The sequence below is a fragment of the Chelmon rostratus genome, chromosome 21 (genome assembly GCF_017976325.1).
Source record: "Chelmon rostratus isolate fCheRos1 chromosome 21, fCheRos1.pri, whole genome shotgun sequence".
In the NCBI taxonomy this organism is placed as follows: Eukaryota; Metazoa; Chordata; class Actinopteri; order Chaetodontiformes; family Chaetodontidae; genus Chelmon; species Chelmon rostratus.
The window spans coordinates 22,995,120-23,015,138 of NC_055678.1; the positions used below are offsets into that span (position 1 = coordinate 22,995,120).

The 20,019-nt window shown below is 42.9% G+C and overlaps 1 protein-coding gene across 1 annotated transcript in view; it reads left to right on the plus strand.

The window, feature by feature from the left end:
* Window positions 1–20,019, plus strand: part of fasn (fatty acid synthase) — a 73,420-nt gene that overhangs the window by 7,014 nt on the left and 46,387 nt on the right. The window contains exons 2-4 of the mRNA XM_041962330.1: window positions 2,230–2,365; window positions 17,540–17,692; window positions 17,904–18,077. Of these exons, the coding sequence (XP_041818264.1) occupies window positions 2,239–2,365; window positions 17,540–17,692; window positions 17,904–18,077 (454 nt within the window). The 5' untranslated portion in view covers window positions 2,230–2,238. The remainder of the gene's footprint in view (window positions 1–2,229; window positions 2,366–17,539; window positions 17,693–17,903; window positions 18,078–20,019) is intronic.

Consider the following 20,019-nt stretch of genomic DNA (forward strand, 5'->3'; position numbering starts at 1 on the left):
GTTCCCAGGCAAGCCGAGTGACATAGTCCCTCCAGCGTGTCCTGGGTCTTCCCCGGGGCCTCTTCCTGGTGGGGCATGCCTGGAACACTCTCCCAGGAAGGCGCCCAGGAGGCATCTGATATAGATGCCTTAGCCACCTCAGCTGGCTCCTCTCGACGTGAAGGAGCAGCGGCTCTACTCTGACCTCCTCCCGTGTGACAGAGCTCCTCACCCTATCTCTAAGGGAGAGCCCCGCCACCCTGCGGAGGAAACTCATTTCAGCCGCTTGTATCTCGTTCTTTCGGTCATGACCCAAAGTTCATGACAATAGGTGAGGGTAGGAACGTAGATTGACTGGTAAATCGAGAGCTTTGCCTTTCGGCTCAGCTCCTTCTTCACCACAACAGACCAGTACAACGACTGCATTACTGCTGCCACCGCACCGATCCGCCTGTCAATCTCACGTTCCAGCCTTCCCTCACTCGTGAACAAGACTCCAAGATACTTGAACTCCTCCACTTGAGGCAGGAGCTCTCCTCCAACCCAGAGGGGGCAAACCACCTTTTTCCGGCCAAGAACCATGGCCTCGGATTTGGAGGTGCTGATTCTCATCCTAGACACTTCGCACTCGGCTGCTTGGTCCTTTTTCGAAGGAGCCAACAGGATAAAATCAAAAAAAAAAAAAAAAAAAGACCAAAACAGCCCGTAGTAGAGGGCCCCGGACTCCACATTCCCAAAGCACATCCCATAGAATACCATGAGGGACAGCTGCCTCAGGAGTCCCACAAACCAACCAAGCTTGATAGGACTCCTTCTTCAGCTTGACGGCATCCCTTACTTCCCGTGTCCTCCACCGGGTTCGGGGATTGCCGCACCAGAGACCTTACGGCCGCAGCTCCGAACAGCTGTGTCAACAATGGAGGTGGAGATCATGGTCCATGACTCAATGTCTCCAACCTCCCTCGGAATCTGGTCAAAGCTCTCCCAGAGGTCCAGGTTGAAAACCCCTCTGACAGAGGGCAGCTGACAGCTCAGCCCCTCTCTTCACCTGAGTGTCCAAGACATACAGCCACAGGTCAGATGACACGACCACGAAGTCGATCATTGACCTCCGGCCAAGGGTGTCCTGGTGCCACGTGCACCAGGACGCCCTTGGCCGTAATGGACAAATTGTGACTAGCACAGAAGTCCAATAACAGAACACCACTTGGGTTCAGATCAGGAAGGCCGTTCTTTCAGGTAACTCTGTTGCTGCCCACGTGAGCATTGAAGTCCCCCAGTAGAATGATGGAGTCCCCAGTCGGAGCACTTTCCAGCGCCCCTCACCACAGACTCAAAGAAGGGCGATACTCTACACTGCTGCTCAGCCCAAAGGCCGAAACAACAGTGAGGCTCCTGTCCCTGACCCGAAGGTGTAGGGCAGGAACCCTCTCGTTCACCGGGGAAAACTCCAACACATGGCGGCTAAGGTTTGGAGCTATAAGCAAGCCCACACCATCTCACCATGGGCAACTCCAGAGTAGAAGAGAGTCCAGCCTCTCTATCTCTACTAGCCTGACCATCTCTAGCCGGTACCACTCGACCTCCAGTACTAGCTCGGGCACCTTCCCCCCCAGCAAGGTGACATTCCATGTCCCCATTGCCAGATTCAGAGTCCATGGATTGGGTCGTCGGGGCCCCTGCCCACATCTGCCACCCAAATCCCATCACATCGGCCCCTTCTGATCCCTCCTGCGGGTGATAGGCCTACTGGAGGGCAGGTCCACGTTACTCTTTCGGGGCCCTGTGGGCAATGCCCCGGCCACCAGGCACTCTCCTACGAGCTCCAACCCCAGGCCTGGCTCCAGGGTGGGGCCCCAGCAACGCCAGTCTGGGTGATGTAGTCTTCCTCGGTCTAATTTCATCGAGTCATCGAGGGCTCTGGAACCGCTCTTAGTCTGACCCGTCACCTAGGACCTGTTTGCCTTGGGAGACCCTACCAGGGGCAATAACCGCCGGACTACATAGCTTCTAGGATAATTCAAGTACGCAGACCCCTCCACCACAATAAGGTGGTGGTTCAAGGAATCAGTCAATATTGTACTGTATATTTTTTCATACATATACTGTGTATGTAGTATGGATGGAGCTACAATTGCATTTTGATTGTATAATGACAATAAAACTTACCTTTTAACCCTAATCACATTTATTATAGTGTGTATAGAATAAATCACTCTTATTGTTAACCTTTTTCTCTGTAATTCACAGTAATTCAGCATGGATGAGATTGTCATAGCAGGGATATCGGGCCGTTTGCCTGAGTCTAACAACCTGGAGGAATTCTGGGAAAACCTCATCAATGGTGTGGACATGGTGACAGAGGACAACCGGCGGTGGACACCAGGTGAGACCCCTCAAAAAGCTGGATTTAATTGATTAGTCAGGGTCAGAAATGTATTTCTGTACTGCGTGGAACAAAGAACAACAGGTTTGATTTGGTTGACTGAAAAAATACACCATAATGTTGGCTTGTGGTAGAGTCACTGCAGGTGAAAATGCAGTAAAGATTATTACCATGTAGTCCTCCCAACACACACAAAAAAAAAACAAACACTAAATGCAGCTAAAGGACTTCCTGTTGTGGAGTATACAAATTGAAGTTAATTTGGCTTGTCGCTAACTTTCTGACAAACACTTGAAAAACAACTGACGGCTCAACTTTATTTTTAAGTTCGGGAAAAGCTTCGTCAAAAACTATGTCACCAAAAACCCTAAATCTGTACAACAAGCATCCAAGCATTGCCACAATCAACACTGGCAATGTTGCTAATGTGGACCGGGAAGCACCTCACACTAGCCAGCCTTCAAACAGCAATATGCTGGATGAAATTCGCTCACTGAAGGAAGAGTTCAGCAAGCAATCTGTTGGTGTAGTGGAAGCTCTACCCTGCTCACCTGGTTAATTAAACATGACAGACCATGTCTGATCCATTTTAGAGGCAGAAAACTATCTGTGAATCATCCAAACTACTCTATGAGGAGGGTAGTAGGGTCGCTGTGGCTCAGGAGGTAGACCGGCCATCCACTTATTAGAAGGTTGGTGGTTCGATCTCTGGCCTTGGCAGTCTACATGTCGAATTATCCAAGGGCAAGATACTGAACCCCAAATTGCTAAAGATGCCGTCAGTGTTGACATAATGAGCAGGCTGAGCCACCATCGTAAGAATGGCTATGGCTATGTTGTAATTGCCCTTTTAGTGGTTGTCAGACTGGAAAAGTGCTCTTTAAATACAGCCCATTTACCGCTACCTCGTTTTTTTTCTCTCACTCCACCATCTCAAGCACATGTAAGATATGTCTGAAAGTCACTATGGTCATCAGCCTGTTTATTGTTTATTACTTGAGTGCCTTTATTACATAAACTCTCACAGTAGGTAATTAATGTGATGACTTTCATATTAAACACAGAAGCCCAATCAAGACACAGCTATCTTGTGTATTATTCTTATGTATGATCACTGTAACAGGAAAATGCTGTGATGTACAGTACAAAGAGTGATTGGCTGAAAGGGATGAACCTCTTTTTTTCTTTACTTTTTATTCCCCCTTGGATTTACTGAAGGTCCAGTCAACATTCTGTCTGTCTCATAATCTTGGCAAAAGTGACGCAGTTGCTAAATGCAACACTCCGTGTTGTAGGATGATACTGGTATACAAAAGCAGTGTCCCTCATAATGTTAATTTAAACACAAGATACTTGTGCTCAAAAAGAGGATTCATTCTCAGTGAAGAACCTTGGAGCTCTAATCTGCCTCTATACCTGCCAAAGAGCAGTGATTCCTAGCACGTCTCTGGGGGTCATCAGGTGGAAACCTCCCTTCAACAGTGTTTCGCCTACTTAGTCCCACTACACCTCCAGGAGGTTAGGCAGTGAACTCCGGCGTCCCAGAGTCACCCCCCCTAGTGCCAGTTCACACTGCTCCTACACAATCCAAACAGCACTGCCACGTTCAACTGACCCAGAGATGCTCCAGGTAGTGGCCAGTACCGATGCTACCATTTAACTAATGCTAATGCTAACTGCTAAGAAGAACAGAAGAAGACAATACAGTTCCGATGCTACCATATAGCTAATGTTACGTGCTAACCGCTACCTGCTAAGAGGAACAGAAGAAGGCATTAAAGCTAGATTCACCTATACTGTTAATGTTAATTGCTAGCTACTAATACTAACTGCTAAGATACTATCATACTCTCACCGCTTTAGCTATTGTTAGCTGCTACAATGCTACCACAGGCCTAGATGCCACATGTAACTGCCGATTGCCACACTACCATCATCTACACCTGCCTCTCGCCAACTGCACCAAAAAAGCGGGGTGGGAATACAAACCCTGGTTCGGGTAGGGGGTAGAAAATAAAGAGGTAGAGTCAAAAGATGAAAGTAGGTATTGGATACAGACCCTTGTTCGGGTAGGGGGTGGAAAATTTAGAGGGTGCTGAAGGTGGAGGCCTAAACCACAGACTAGATTTAACAGCCTCTTCTAACATTTCCTTCAAGAAGCAACAAACCCTACCATTTCGAATGAAGGGGTTGAGAGGGGTTGTCAATTATAGATGTCAGCTTGGCTAACATCCTCCTCTCGCTTGTGTTCTCAGTGGTGGCAGTCCAGGACAGAGCCAGCTCTCCTGACCAGTCTGTTCAGTCTCTTTCTGTCCCTCTCAGAGCTTCTATAGCCCCAGCAGCCGCACATACTGTGGTCTGTCTGTGAGATAGTTGATGGTCCACGCAGCGAGGTGGCAGTCAACTCCAGCTCCTGAGCGCATATTGACCACAAACATTTTCCTGCGCATTCTAATCTGTAGCATTTTCATTAATTCACACCCAACAATTCCCTCATGAGCAAGCACTTAGCGACAGTGGTGAGGAAAAACTTCCTTTTAGGAGGCAGAAACCTCGAGCAGAACCAGGCTCTGGGTGGGTGGCCATCTGCTTCGACCGGTTGGGTGAAATTTTTAGCCTTAGGAGCTCTCTTAAGTGCTAAGATGCTTTGTAAATAACCTTTATCTTTACTAGGATCTAGTCTGAACTGTCAGGCGAAATTTTTAGAAAACATTGTATCATGTAAGAAACATCATTGTAAAAAAAAATTAAAAATGTCGTAACTAAGAGCAACTTGTTGCACTTGGAATCTTTATGATTACGGCCCTCATACAGAGTTTTTAACTTACGTCTGTTCTTATTCTTTCCTTTAGTTTTCTTTCTTTCAACTATCTGCCCCATACACCTACTGTTCAGAATGTGGACACACACATGCACAGACACGTGCATAAACCAGCATCAAACCAACATAACACAGGACATCTAACATACTGTTGTTCTGTTGTTCCCCATGTAATGTGATGTCTTGTTGTCTTAATAAATAATGGATTTACGAAAAACATGACAAATTGTGTTTTTAGTTTGAGTTACATGCTACAATTATTTCCTGAACTGCAATTATTACTTGATTAAAAAATGTATTAATCTGTCCAGTACTTTGGCGCTAGATCTCCAGCTATATTCTATTAATTTCAAACGGCCAACATTGTGCTGCTAATAGTACGGTCAGTCAGCCATTTTGCAAACAAGTCAGGACAGTAAGCAGGTGGACTGTGCCTGATGATCTGTGTGTGATTTGAGGCTCTTTTAGTCAGTGGATTTTGTCATTTAAATATCAGATGGCCGACCAGAGAAACCATTTGACCGTGCAGTAGGAAACTTTATTTAGAAAGTAGGTAAACGTTCCAGTTGCAAAGTAATCTATTTGGCCAATGCCGCGCCTTCCTGGATGATGCCACTTTGAACCAGCTTCAACTTTTTTGCCCGACATCCTTACATTCTTTATTTGAAGCACTTAGCATTGGCGCCCTCCGCTTGGACTAGGCCCATTCAAACAAATAAGGGGCCTGTGTTTTTGCCAACAGGGCTAAACTGGGTCTGAACACGGCCTTACCCATTTCCATAGTATTGCTTTGGTGAGTGCTGGTTGGTCACCCAACTTGGCATAGAGATATAATGAGAAAAAGCATTTAGCAGCTGCACTTCCCAAAACTTGGCATTCTGTATTATGCCACCCTACTCCAGTTTTACTTTTAGATTTGATATCTTTTCTTATCTTTTATCTCCGCTGGTCCACTCTTTCCAGTCCTCCCTCTCTCGCTTACACTTTTTTCCTCTCTGTGAATAAAAGATCCATCCCTCAGTGCCTGGCAACCATCTTAAGCTCACATTCATAGACTGAAAGGGTTGGACTGGGCCAGCTGATGCTGCTGAGACCACACACCAGGCATCATGGGAGAGTGGGGAGAATTGAAAGGAGAAACAGAAAAAGCAACAACAAAGAAGAACAAAAAAAATATGTGTAATTATTTGTAATGATTACAGTTTCACCGTTTCACTGTTCACTGTGTTCACATTTTCCCATCCATGTTCCATGACTCAAGAAATACATTTATTATTAGATACAGGATATTATTTTAAAGAAATAGTTCAATATTTTGTAAAATACACTTTTAGTTGGTCTTCGAGAGTCTGTCTGTATTTTCTTAGCCCAGAGATAGTAGTCAGATGGTTGCAAGCTTATATTGTAAATGAACTGTATTTATGAAGCGCTTTTCTAGACTGATGGCAACTCAAAGCGCTTTCACAACACAAGTCTGCGTTGACCCATTCACACACACACACACACACACACACTTTAACTATTTACACATTCTCTCACAACAACCCCCCAAAACTCACATATTAAAATCTTGTATGATTTTTTTAATGTGAACAAAAACAAATGTTAAATGTTGCAGCTTTAGGAGAAGCTATTGTATGCGCTGAAACAATCTTTTGTTGAACAGCTGGTTGCAGCTGTATGCAAGGTTATGTTTGAGATGGGAGATCAACACATATAAAAGCCCTTTCCGGTTCTGTTGGACAATGGCATCACCATTCTTAGAACATTCTGTGGAGCTTTGTGCACAGATCCTGATTTCGTTTGGGTCTCCTTGCAGGGCAAAGATTTATGAGGGACACTGCTTTTGTATACCAGTATCATCCTACAACACGGAGTGTTGCATTTAGCAACTGCGTCGCTTTTGCCAAGATTGTGAGTTTAACTTCTTCATGTTTGTCTAATATTACAGTTTGCTCTTCATTTGTAAAATATTCCACTCTGCTACCAGTGGATTTGTCCATGTTGGTGATTTCTCTGCCAGGTGGTAAGGGATTTAAAGAACTAGTTCAGTACTTTGATCTTGAGTACATTATGCCACTTAGAACTAATGTGTCTTAAGACATTGAAAAAACATTTTGAGAAAATGACGGTGAAGCTAAAAGTCAAGCCAGCCAGGGCGACAGTCATCTCTGACCACTGACTACTGGACAGCTCTCACAAATGAAAGCTACATCGCAAATGCTTGTCGTTTTATCCATTGGCACCAACAGGATTATATTTGTATATTTCCCGCTACTTTTACTTATTGTTACTTTTTCCAGTGACAAATGAAATAACATGAAAGGGTAGATTAATACGTTTTTTGAGCAGTCCCTGAACACAACACATGGAGCAGCTAATATCACATCAATGCATTATGGTGCCTGTCAACAAAACCTAAGTAGATGGAGTGTTGCACTTTGAGAGAGAGAGAGAGATGGACATCAGATCTAAATTAGTTTGTGGGGATGCACTCGCAGTGATGGAAAAGGCTAATCTTGAGGGCAATTACAGCTACAGACATACTAAACTGGATGAGCTGCAAGGACAAATGCGCTTGGATAAAGTTAATATTCTTCAGTGGAGTTTGGGTGCACACAAGCAGCTTTCACAAGACTACATTCTGACAAGGACAGGGTGTTCTGCAGGCAAGTTTTTTGCTGAACGAGCTAATAGCTGGGAAATAATTTGAAGTTTAATTAAAGCTGTAGCATGTAGCATTCTCGCTTGTCATCTTAGTAACGGCATACGTCCCCCCGTCAGCTGATGCTGCAGGAGTGTGCAAGCTCCTACACACTGTAGTTTCACATCTACAGACATTGTCCTCCCTAGCCCTCCTCATCTCTGGAGACTTCAATCATGCTTCCCTGTCTTCCACTCTCCCCACCTTCACCCAGTATGTTAAATGCCACACCACAGACAATAGAACAATGGACTTACTGCGAACACTACAGATGTTAACAGTTCTTCACCCCTCCTCCTGCTGGGCTGCTCTGACCACAACCTGGTTCATCTGCTCCCTGATACTCTGTATCTGCTCCCTACATACCTTTGGTGAATCAACAACCAGCAACTATGTGAGAAGATGGTCAGTGTTGTGCAGTCCTCACTGGGTGGACAGTGACAGTTTGACAGCCTGCATTACCAACTTCATAAATTTCTGAGAGGAACACACTGTGCCTACCAGGAAGGTGTGGTGTTTCCCATGTAACAAACCCTGGGTGTCCCTGGAAAGCCCTGCTAAATGAAAAGAAGAGGGTTTTTAGATATTCCGTTACAGGAGGAAGGTGGTGGAGCACCTTCAGGGGAACAACACCAGCGAGCTCCTGAGAGGCCTTAAAACCATCTCAGGCCACAGCAGTGTCAGCTGAAGGGCCCAGACTCTGGACATCAGGAATGGGCAGATGAACTGAATCTGTTTTTCAACAGATCTGATTCTACCTCTGTTCCTTCCACCACCCATCAGAGTCCAGACCAGATGGCTTTACCACTCCATACACACACACACACACACACACACAACCCTTCTCCCCTGGAGAATCCCTGACACCAGTAGCTCCCTCAACACACCACATAACCCCCCTACACTCCACATCAGAGACAGGTGCCACCCCCCATTCCTACCCCCAGCCTCTCCATAACAGCAGATCAGGTGAGAAAGGAGCTAAGGAAGATTAGGGCCAGGAAGGCTTCAGGCCCTGATGGCATCAGCTCCAGACTGTGCAAGGACTGTGCAGATGAGCTCTGTGGGTCTTTCTGCACATCTTTAACCTGAGCCTCAGTCTGCAGAGAGTTCCAGCCCTGTGGAAAACTTCCTGTGTGTTCACAGTCCCAAAGACTGTGCACCCCAGAGAGCCCAACCACTTCAGACCAGTAGCCTTAACTTCTAACCTGATGAAGACCTTGGAGAGGATCATACTGAACAACCTCCATCATCTGGTGAGCTGTGAGCTGGAGCCTCTACAGTTCGCTTGTCGACCAGGCATTGGTGTGGAAGACGCTGTCATCTACCTGCTCCACCAATCTTTTTCCCACCTGGAGAACCCTGTGAGGGTTGTGTTTGAACTGAACCACCTGCACATGACAGCCAGACAAAGGAGATGGTGATAGACTTCTGCAGGAGGGTGCCACAGACTACACCGGTGAGCATTCAGGGTTTGGACATTGAGATGGTTGGTGAGTACAACTACCTGGGTGTTCACCTCAACCACAAACTGAACTGGACTAACAACACAGATGTCCTGTGCAAGAGGGGCCAAAGTCATCTCCGCCTGTGCTGCTACATACTCCAAAGACTCATGGCATCTGCTTTTTTCTACGTAGTGATCTGCTGGACCTGGATGAGACGGGGGTGTTGACATCAATCATGGTCATTACATATACTATATATAGTCAGCTTTCATTTTGTATTTTGTATTTCTCTATTTCTGTTGCTATTTTTTCCCAACTGCCATTACCTGCTGCTTGTAATATATGTAAATATGCACTCACCGGCCACTTTATTAGGTACACCTTGCTAGTACCAGGTTGGACCCCCTTTTGCCTTCAGAACTGCCTTAATCCTTCGTGGCATAGATTCAACAAGGTACTGGAAACATTCCTCAGAGAGTTTGGTCCATATTGACATGATAGCATCACGCAGTTGCTGCAGATTTGCCGGCTGCACATCCATGATGCGAATCTCCCTTTCCACCACATCCCAAAGTGCTCTATTGGATTGATATCTGGTGACTGTGGAGGCCATTTGAGTACAGTGAACTCATTGTCATGTTCAAGAAACCAATCTGAGATGATTCGAGCTTTATGACATGGTGCGTTATCCTGCTGGAAGTAGCCATCAGAAGATGGGTACACTGTGGTCATAAAGGGATGGACATGGTCAGCAACAATACTCAGGTAGGCTGTGGCATTGAAACGATGCTCATTTGGTAGTGTGCCAGAAAATATTCCCCACACCATTATACCACCACCACCAGCCTGAACCATTGATACAAGGCAGGATGGATCCATGCTTTTCATTTTGTTGACGCTAACCCTACCATCTGAATGTCGCAGCAGAAATCGAGACTCATCAGACCAGGCAACGTTTTTCCCATCTTCTATTGTCCAATTTTGGTGAGCCTGTGGAAATTGTAGCCTCAGCTTCCCGTTCTTAGCTGACAGGAGTGGCACGCGGTGTGGTCTTCTGCTGCTGTAGCCCATTTGCCTCAAGGTTCGACGTGTTGTGCATTCAGCGATGCTCTTCTGCATACCTCGCTTGTAACGAGTGGTTATTTGAGTTACTGTTGCCTTTCTATCAGCTCCAACCAGTCTGGCCATTCTCCTCTGACCTCTGGCATCAACAAGGCATTTCCCCCACAGAACTGCCGCTCACTAGATAGTTCCCCTTTTCAGGCCATTCTCTGTAAACCCTAGAGATGGTTGTGTGTGAAAATCCTAGTAGATCAGCAGTTTCTGAAATACTCAGAGCAGCCTGTCTGGCACCAACAACCATGCCACATTTAAAGTCACTTAAATCCCCTTTCTTCCCCATTCTGATGCTTGGTTTGAACTGCAGCAGATTGTCTTAACCATGTCTACATGCCTAAATGCATTGAGTTGCTGCCATGTGATTGGCATTAGAAATTTGTGTTAACAAGCAGTTGGACAGGTGTACCTAATAAAGTGGCCGGTGAGTGTATATAGCCGATCTTTATTTTGTATTTTGTATTTTGTATTTTTCTATACCCCGTGATGGCCTCATTGGTTACTTCTGGAAAATAAAGTAGCCACAAAGGTGTTTTTTGTGATTTGTGTTTTGAACTTATTATGTTACTTTCTAATTTGTCATCATTGAACCTTCAATGCCGGTTTCCGGTTTGGCAAATGGCTGACTAGACGTGAAATCAGAAGCTCCCGGTCGCTGAAGTGGTTATACTTTTAAAAGCCGAAAATTCAAGTCAACAACCAAAGAGGGGATGAATAAGACTAAGAAAGAAGCGGACAAGAAACAAAAAGAGCGAGGAAAAATGGGAGATAAACAGGAAGACGACGTCGAAGACAGGACAAATATTGACGACATGCTAGCTAGCATGAAGGCTGGCTTCGACAGCGTGGCTAAGCAAATAGGGTCCAACAGGGAGGAGAATCGAAAAGAAATGAAGGACATTCGAGAGAGCATTCAAAATGTGGGAAGTATGCTTCGACAAGAACTTGCCACTTTTAAGGAGGAAATAGGCAAACGATTCGAAACCATTGACAGGGGAATGGAGGCGCAAGGCAGGGACATTAAAGACATACAAGATCGCGTGGTGGAAACCGAGGAGTGGAATGCAGATTTGAAAGAAATTTTCGCCACCTCTCTCAAACAGCAAAGGAAGCTACAGGAGAGACTGACAGATTTAGAATGGAGATCGAGAAGAAATAATATAAGAATTTGGGGAGTGCCAGAGGGCACAGAGAAAGATTCGACACACGAGTTCATTGAACGCTTGCTCCGCGAGGAGCTTAAAATTACGGAAGATGCTGGTTTACAAATACAACGCGCCCACAGAGTGATGGCACCCAGATCTGCCCGAAACAAAAATCCTAGAGCGATCATTGTCAACTTCTTGCAATTCCAACAGAAAGAGGACATTCTCAACAAAGCATGGAAGACCAAAATCGAGATTGGGGGAAAGAGAGTGACTTTTGACCATGACTATCCAGCGGAGGTGGCCGCAAAGCGCCGTGACTACGCGGGACTGAAGCGAGTGTTAAAGGAGGGGGGGATTCGGTTCCAGTCTCCGCGAATGGTGCTGAAGATCCACTGGCGAGAGGGAGTCCAGACATACGACAGCCCGCAAGACGCAGCGCACGCGATGAAAGAAAAGGGATTACAGGTGGACGGTCTGGTAGAGGAACAGCCGACGTTGCCGGAACAGCAGCTCGAAGCAGCGTTCAAGTGGCGCAGGGTAGGAGACGAAGGGACAGGTATAGCTGAGAGAGCAAGGAAGCAACTGAGACGGTTTTCCTGGAGTACTTGAGTCGAGAAGAGAAGAAATTTCATTGGACAGCCACGAACTTTTGTTATACTCTCTGGATTTCTAAAACTATCAGACAACCCACTCTGTTTGACTGCTGACTGTTATTTTTTGAAAGTTATGTAAGTAGCTCTTTTTTTCCTACTCAGGTTAAGGATGGGTTATACCTGCTTTGTTGTGCCAAAGTTGAACTGAATGGCGAGTAGGTCCTAATTGGTAATTGTGTAGCCTCTAGAATAATTATTATTTACCTCAGTGAGATTTTAAATATCCCGAAACATAACTTTTTGTTTGGCTTTGGAGGGGAAAAAACATATTCTATAAGACCGGGAGTGATGGTTTTTATAAGTTGGACACTTTTAGCGTGAACGGAGGACTTCAGTCTGGGGAGTTTTCCATCGCTAAGGGGGGCCCTCTGAAGAGAGGATTTCCCCTCACCCCACCAACAGGGGAAATGGGGAGAGATAAAGACCCCCAATTTACCATGGAGGCTCACTTTTTTGTTTATTGTTATATAGTTAGAACAGCTGTTGCTGGTGTGTTTTTTGTATTTGAGTTTAGCTTATGGGTAATGAAAGTGCATTGGGGAACTGAGGTATAATGCAACATGAGGGTGTTAAAGTGGTATCATTGAATGTGAATGGGCTGAGTAGTCCAATTAAGAGGGGAAAGGTTATGGCTAAATTCAGAAAAGAAAAAAGCCAGGTGATTTTTCTGCAGGAGACACATTTGTCCACAGAAGAACATGAGAAATTGAGGAGATATGGATATCATAATACATTTTATAGCACTTACCACAAACACAATAATAGAAGAGGTGTAGCCATATTAATAACAAATTCAACCAAATTTGAACTTGAACAGGAAAAATGTGATAAGGAGGGAAGGTATATAATGGTAAAGGGTAAACTGGAGGGACAAAGAGTGACACTTATCAATGTGTATGCACCTCCAGATAGCAAAAAAGCCTTCTTTAAGACATTATTTGACCTCATTACTGTAGAACTAGAGGGGATCTTAATATGTGGAGGGGACTTTAATATGGTGTTAAACTATAATCTAGATACAACAAGCACAAAAAAGAATAGGACATGGCTTAATAGATATATGAGTATGCAACTGTCTGATTTGGGACTAATAGATGTCTGGAGAGACATGCATCCTCTGGAGAGGGACTATACACACTTTTCAGACCCACACCAAATGTATTCAAGACTGGACTATTTCTTTATAACAAAGGGAGATGTATATAGGGTGGAGGACTGTACGATAGGGGTAGCAGATTTATCAGACCATAACGCACTTTACCTGACAATAAAATTAAATACAAGAAGGAGGACCACAGTGTGGAGGATGAACGTTGGGGTACTGAACGATAAAAATGTAGTGAAAATGACAAAAGAGGATATTAAAAGGTATATAGAGGATAATGACAATGGCGAAGTAGATCCAACCATTCTTTGGGATGCGCTCAAAGCAGTTATTAGGGGGAAGTTAATGGCATATACAACAGGTCGTAAAACGGCCAGATTAGCACATTATCAGACACAAATTGGTCGCTTAAAAGATTTAGAGAAAAAATACAAGGCTAAAGGTGATTCAGAGGTACTTAGACAACTGAAAGAGACAAAGACAAAAATTGATAATATATTGTTGACAGAAGTGGAAAAGAAGGCAAGATTTATTAAACAAACTTACTATGAGGGAGGCGCTAAAGCCAGCAGATTACTGGCTAGGCGTATAAGGAAACAACAAGCATTGAACACAATATACAAAATTAGAGACCCCCAAACGAATGACTTGATAACTGAACCAGGTGGAATAGAAAGAGTATTTAGGGATTATTATCAAAATTTATATACACAACCAGCAATGGCAGGTGAACAAAAAATGAGAAACTTTCTAGATGGGCTGGATCTACCTTCAGTAGGAGTGGAGCAAAATAAACTATTGACTGCAGAAATCACAGAGGAAGAAGTGGAAGGGGCAAATTCTAGGATGAAGAATAGTAAATCTCCCGGGAGTGATGGATTCCCATCAGAATTTTATAAAACATTTAGACAAGAATTAACCCCAATATTGCTGGCCTCATTTAGATACACAATTAAAGAAGGGAAGATCCCACCTTCATGGAAGGAGGCCATCATCACAACTATACCAAAAGAGGGTAAGGATAAAGAGCAATGCAGTAGCTATAGACCAATTTCAGTCCTAAATGTAGACTACAAGATGTACACCTCAATAATCTCTAAAAGGTTTGAGACATTCATGACTGATATTATAGATGAAGACCAGACTGGCTTTATTAAAGGAAGACAGACACAGGACAATATCAGGAGGATGATGCACATTGTAGAAGAGACCCAACATACAAAAAAAGGTGCCATTCTAGTTAGTGTAGACGCAGAGAAAGCTTTTGACAGTGTAAATTGGACTTATTTATATATGGTGTTAGAAAGATTTGGTTTTAATAAGAAATCTGTCAGATGTATTAAAGCATGATATCAAGAACCATCTGCTAGAATTAAGGTGAATGGTAGTCTCACAAAAACCTTCTACCTGGGAAGGTCTACGAGACAAGGGTGCAGTCTCTCCCCAGCCCTCTTTGCTATCTTCATAGAGCCATTAGCACAGGCAATTAGGCAAAACCAGGACATCAGAGGGGTCGAGGTAAAAGGTAGGGAACACAAGATAGGACTGTTTGCAGATGATGTGGTGGCCTATTTGGAACAACCCAATAGGTCTTTCCCTGCACTGATGAATCAACTGGAGGAATATGGATATTATTCAGGATACAAACTTAATGTTAATAAAACGCAGATATTGTCCATCAATTATGCCCCAACACCAGAATTAAAAGATAAATACAAAATTAAATGGAATTCAGAAACAATTAAATATTTGGGAGTGAACATCACAAAGGGAGTGGAGAAGTTGTATACAGCAAATTACATTCGGATTAATGAGGAACTCAGACGAGACATAGGTAAATGGTCAATGTTACAGTTGGATCTTAGTTCAAGGATAGAAATAATCAAGATGAATGTATTACCGAGACTACTGTACCTGTTCCAAACTTTGCCAGTAATGATTCCACAGAAACAGTTTATAGAGTGGGATAGATGGATTGCCAGGTTCATTTGGGCGGGTAGGAGGCCACGGGTTAGATACCGCACCATGCAGCTCCCTAAAGACAAGGGGGGCATGGCAGTACCAAAACTGCAGGACTACTTCTATGCAGCACAACTCAGGGCAGTATATTGCTGGTGCAATGGAAACTACATAGCCAGATGGAAAGACATAGAGATGAAAGAAAGGGCTAGCCCACTTCAAATATTAATAACTAATAGGGAACTATTCAAGCAAGAAGAAGTACTGTTGGGCTCAATAAGTAAATTCACATTGGAGATTTGGCATTTGGTAATAAAAAAATATGCATTACAGGCTGAAACAAAGATTCTGAGGTGGATATCCCATGATAAGAGATTTAAACCAGGGATAAGTGATCAGGGCTTTGAGAGGTGGGCACAAAGGGGTATTACAGCTATATGCACACTTGTTGAGAGAGGCCAAATGCAGAGCTTTCAAGCTTTAAGGGAAAATTTTGGGTTGGAGGCAAGGGAACTTTTTAGATATTTTCAGGTAAGGGATTATTATTTAAAAGAAATTAAAGTAAAGGAACCCAGAGAACAAAATGGGATCATTAAAATAATCATAAATGCATACGAAGGAAGAACATGTAGAGTTATCTCTGCTCTATACCAAGCTATTGGTGCCAGCGGGGGTAATTCAACTATATATATAAAAGAAAAATGGGAAAAAGAGCTGGGCATAGAAATAACGGAAGAGAACTGGGAGAATGTGTGCAAAGCTCAACAATCAGCTACAGGTTCAAGAATATGGCGAGAATTTGGGTGGAAGAACATTAGAAGGTTTTTCATAACACCAAAGATGACTGGGAGATATACACCAGATAAAAGCTTATGTTGGAGGCTATGCGGTCAGGCAGAGGCAGACCATGCACATGTGTTCTGGAAATGCCAAAAAATAGAGGAGTATTGGGAGGGAATGTGGAGTGCATTAAAAAAAATATTGAGATATGATATACAAAAAACACCTTTGGTGCTGTATTTGGGATATGTACCACAGGATGAGGTTCAAGGAGAAGATACATATCTGCTTAAAGTACTACTTGCAGCCAGCCGAAAAGCAATTACAAGAGCATGGTATAAGGTAGACCCCCCAACTTCAGAGCAGTGGCTTAGTATCGTGGAAGAGATTCATGGCATGGAAAAGTTATCACACATTTTGAAAATGCGAGAGGAACAATTCGAAAAGAAATGGGAGAAATGGTTTTGGTACAAGAAGGAAGATGATACCATTGACTGAAGGATAATTTGACAGACTTGATTGTTTGCATTTATGAAAGAATGAATGAAAGGACCCATAAGCTGTTTTATTTTATTCTCATTATTATTATTATTTTTGTTTTATAATTACTATAACTATACTTCCATGTTGTTGGTTTCTGTTTTTATGCATGGATGACATTGTATTTGGATGCAAAAAATCAAATAAAAACCAAAGTTTAAAAAAAAAAGAACCTTCAATGCCATCCCTGCAACTTGGTTTTCATAGAACCCTCAATGTAACTTAACTCGGGTTTGTTAGTTTAATGCAGATGGCTCTTTCTGGCTTAATCCAAGAAGTTAGGTGGTGTAGAAATGCAGGAAATTTGTTTCAAATCAAACTTAGGGAGGACACCCCAGAGCTCTTTGCTAATTATGCTTGTTTCCAAGTGTACTCCACCATTTTAAAACACAACCAGGCGCCCATGTGTTGAAGATTTTATGTTTTTTCAGTTCATCAAAGTAAAGAAAACTACTGCTTGTTATTACTATTCCTGCTACATTATCCTATACACAGCTGCTCTGCCAAATTTATATTAATCATTTAGGTGTAAGCAGTGCATGTATAACTCACCCCTGACATTGTGGACAATGGAGATACGCTTGTTTTCTTTTGCTTCATTGTGTGGGATTTCATGAGTGAACAGTCTTCTATTGGTGATGAAACTCTTCCTCAAAATGGATATCATTTTCATTCATTGATATTAAAATTCTACATGTATTGTAACAACATTAATTGAAGATCACCTGTACCTGCTAGCACCCTATTTTCTGTCTAAATCTCAGGAACTAGTGTTTGATGATTTCATGATGTTTTCTCATATGTGATACATACTCTCTGTACTTGCTATGTGTCCATGACCACTTCCTGTGTAAAGAATTCTTTTTAAAATTACTTTTATCTGCTCTTGCTTTTTTCCAGGTCTGTATGGTCTGCCAAAAAGAAATGGTAAACTGAAGGACATCAGCCACTTCGATGCGGCCTTCTTCGGAGTCCACCCCAAACAAGCCAACACCATGGACCCCCAGCTCCGTCTCATGCTTGAGATTGCCTATGAGGCAATTGTAGACGGAGGTGAGGAAGCGGGTTGAAAAGCCTCAGCACTGCAAATCAGTAGTGGACAGTAATATGAGTGAAAGTGGGTAGAAATGGTGGGAAAGGAATACAGTAAAAAACAATGTTTTTTTTAAACTCTCTGATTTAGTGTGGTTTTGTTTGAAAAGAGCTGAGGCTACCTGATAAAATACTGTGAATGGCTTATAAACAACAAAATGTTGTGGTGCAGGACTGAACCCGACCACACTGCGCGGCAGTAAGACGGGTGTCTACATCGGGGTGAGTGGCTCGGAGGCTGGCGAGGCGTTCAGTCGAGATCCAGAGGAGCTGCTTGGCTACAGCATGACTGGCTGCCAGCGCGCCATGTTGGCCAACAGACTCTCCTACTTCTTTGACTTCAGCGGTATGCACACACAGCTAACTCCAACATATGGCTTCATTCTTTGGCTCTTAGTTTGATGCTGGTCAGATAATGCCCAACACTGAAGCATACGTACACACCAGCAGAGTAAGCAGGGCATGTCAAAGAGCACTTTGTTTTTTTCAAGGCTGGAATGTGAAAATTTGATACTTGACTTGAAGATGGAGTCCCACAGAGCTGGTGTACAATCTTAAATTGAATAAGGCCATGCCTTGTGCCTTGAGTGAATACTTCTAAGTATTTAGACCACTGATGTTCTGATTTGTTGGTTTCCAAATCATTTTCCCAATTTCCTTTTATCATTCTTCCACAGTCAGTCTTCCATTTCAAATATAGCTGTGAAAAGCCTGGACATTGTTCCCTTAACCTCTGATTTGTTTCTAGGAGTAAATCAAGGAAATGTTTTGGTGGCAGGGCAGGAAATTGACTAAACTGACTTTGTATAAAGTGTCTAATTTGAATTTTATTTTTAAAATTTTTAAGAAGTTCTGTGCTGGTAAAGCAAACTCATTCTTAATTCTTAATTTAGCACTGGGACCATATTTAAACTGTTTTTGCACTTGTGCAATATTACTTTTTTTCACTCTCATTAAGAACTCGATCTATCAATACATACTGGTAGTCTTCTGTGAAGTATATATAACTGTGTAGCATAAATGCTGTAGTCACTATCTGTACCTACCATGTGCAGTTTCTACCCATGTGCAATTGTGTAAACTGTAATTTTATAGAATTTTTGGCAGTGTATTTTTATGGCATTTTTTTCTCTTAGTTATTTGCGGCAAACCAGCCAAGTTAGTAATATGCCTTGGTAGGACAGGAATACTATACATACTGATAACAGAACCTCGTTGAACTCTGTGACTTGCTTTAGTGAACACAGAGGAGTCATCATTAACCTGTACAAACTGAAATTGTTCTGAAAAGTAGGATTTAAACCATCTTAATGCAGTTCCCTTAATGCCAATGAAGTCTTCCAGTCTCTGTAAGAGGATACCATGGTAAATGGTATCAAATGCAGCAATAAGATCTAGTAGGACTAGTACAGAGACAAGTCCTTTGTCTGATGCAATTGGAAGATGGAGAGGGAGAGACGAATAGAGGAGCTTTCTGTGTCATTGGAAGTCCCCCAGCAGCCTAATCCTATGGCAGCATAACCAGGGACTGGTCCACGGCAAGCCTGAGCCAGCCAAAGTGTAAACTTTGTCAAAAAGTAAGTAACAGGTTACTAGCAACTGTTTTCTCAAGGATTTTCGAGAGAAAGGGTAGGTTAGATATAGGTCTATAGTTGGCTAAAACCCCTGGATCAAGAGTAGGCCTTTTGAGAAGAGATTTTATTGCAGCTACTGTAAAGGACTGTGGTATGTTGCCTGTTGATACAGACAGGTTAATTCAAGATTCAAGATTCAAGAGTCTTTATTGTCATTGCACATGTCAATGAAATTTTCATTGCAACCCCCATGTTAGATGGTAAGAAAGATAAGACTAGAAAGAGTGAATAAAATTAAGATAACTACAATAAAATAAAATAAACCAACATGCAATAAAAAAAATATGCGTGAAGCAATTAAAAATATAACAGAATGAAAATATACTTAGGCAATAAAATATACTAAACAATAAACAATAAAATATGGAAGTGAAATGTGCAAACAGAATAAAATATACAAGCAGAATAAAATATAAAATATACACAGTGAAATGTTCCGACAGAATAAAATATGCCAATGAAACTGAAATGTGCTGATATACTAAAATGTATATAATTATAGTATATGTGTGTACATAAAAGTCAAGTACACAGAAGGTGCAGGTGGAGGTAGAGGTGTAGGTGTAGGTGTAAAGTGCGGTGTGCAGTGTTCACAGTTCACACAGTCTCTCACTGCAGTGAGGGGCTGCTGGGGGTGATAGCTCTAACAGCTCT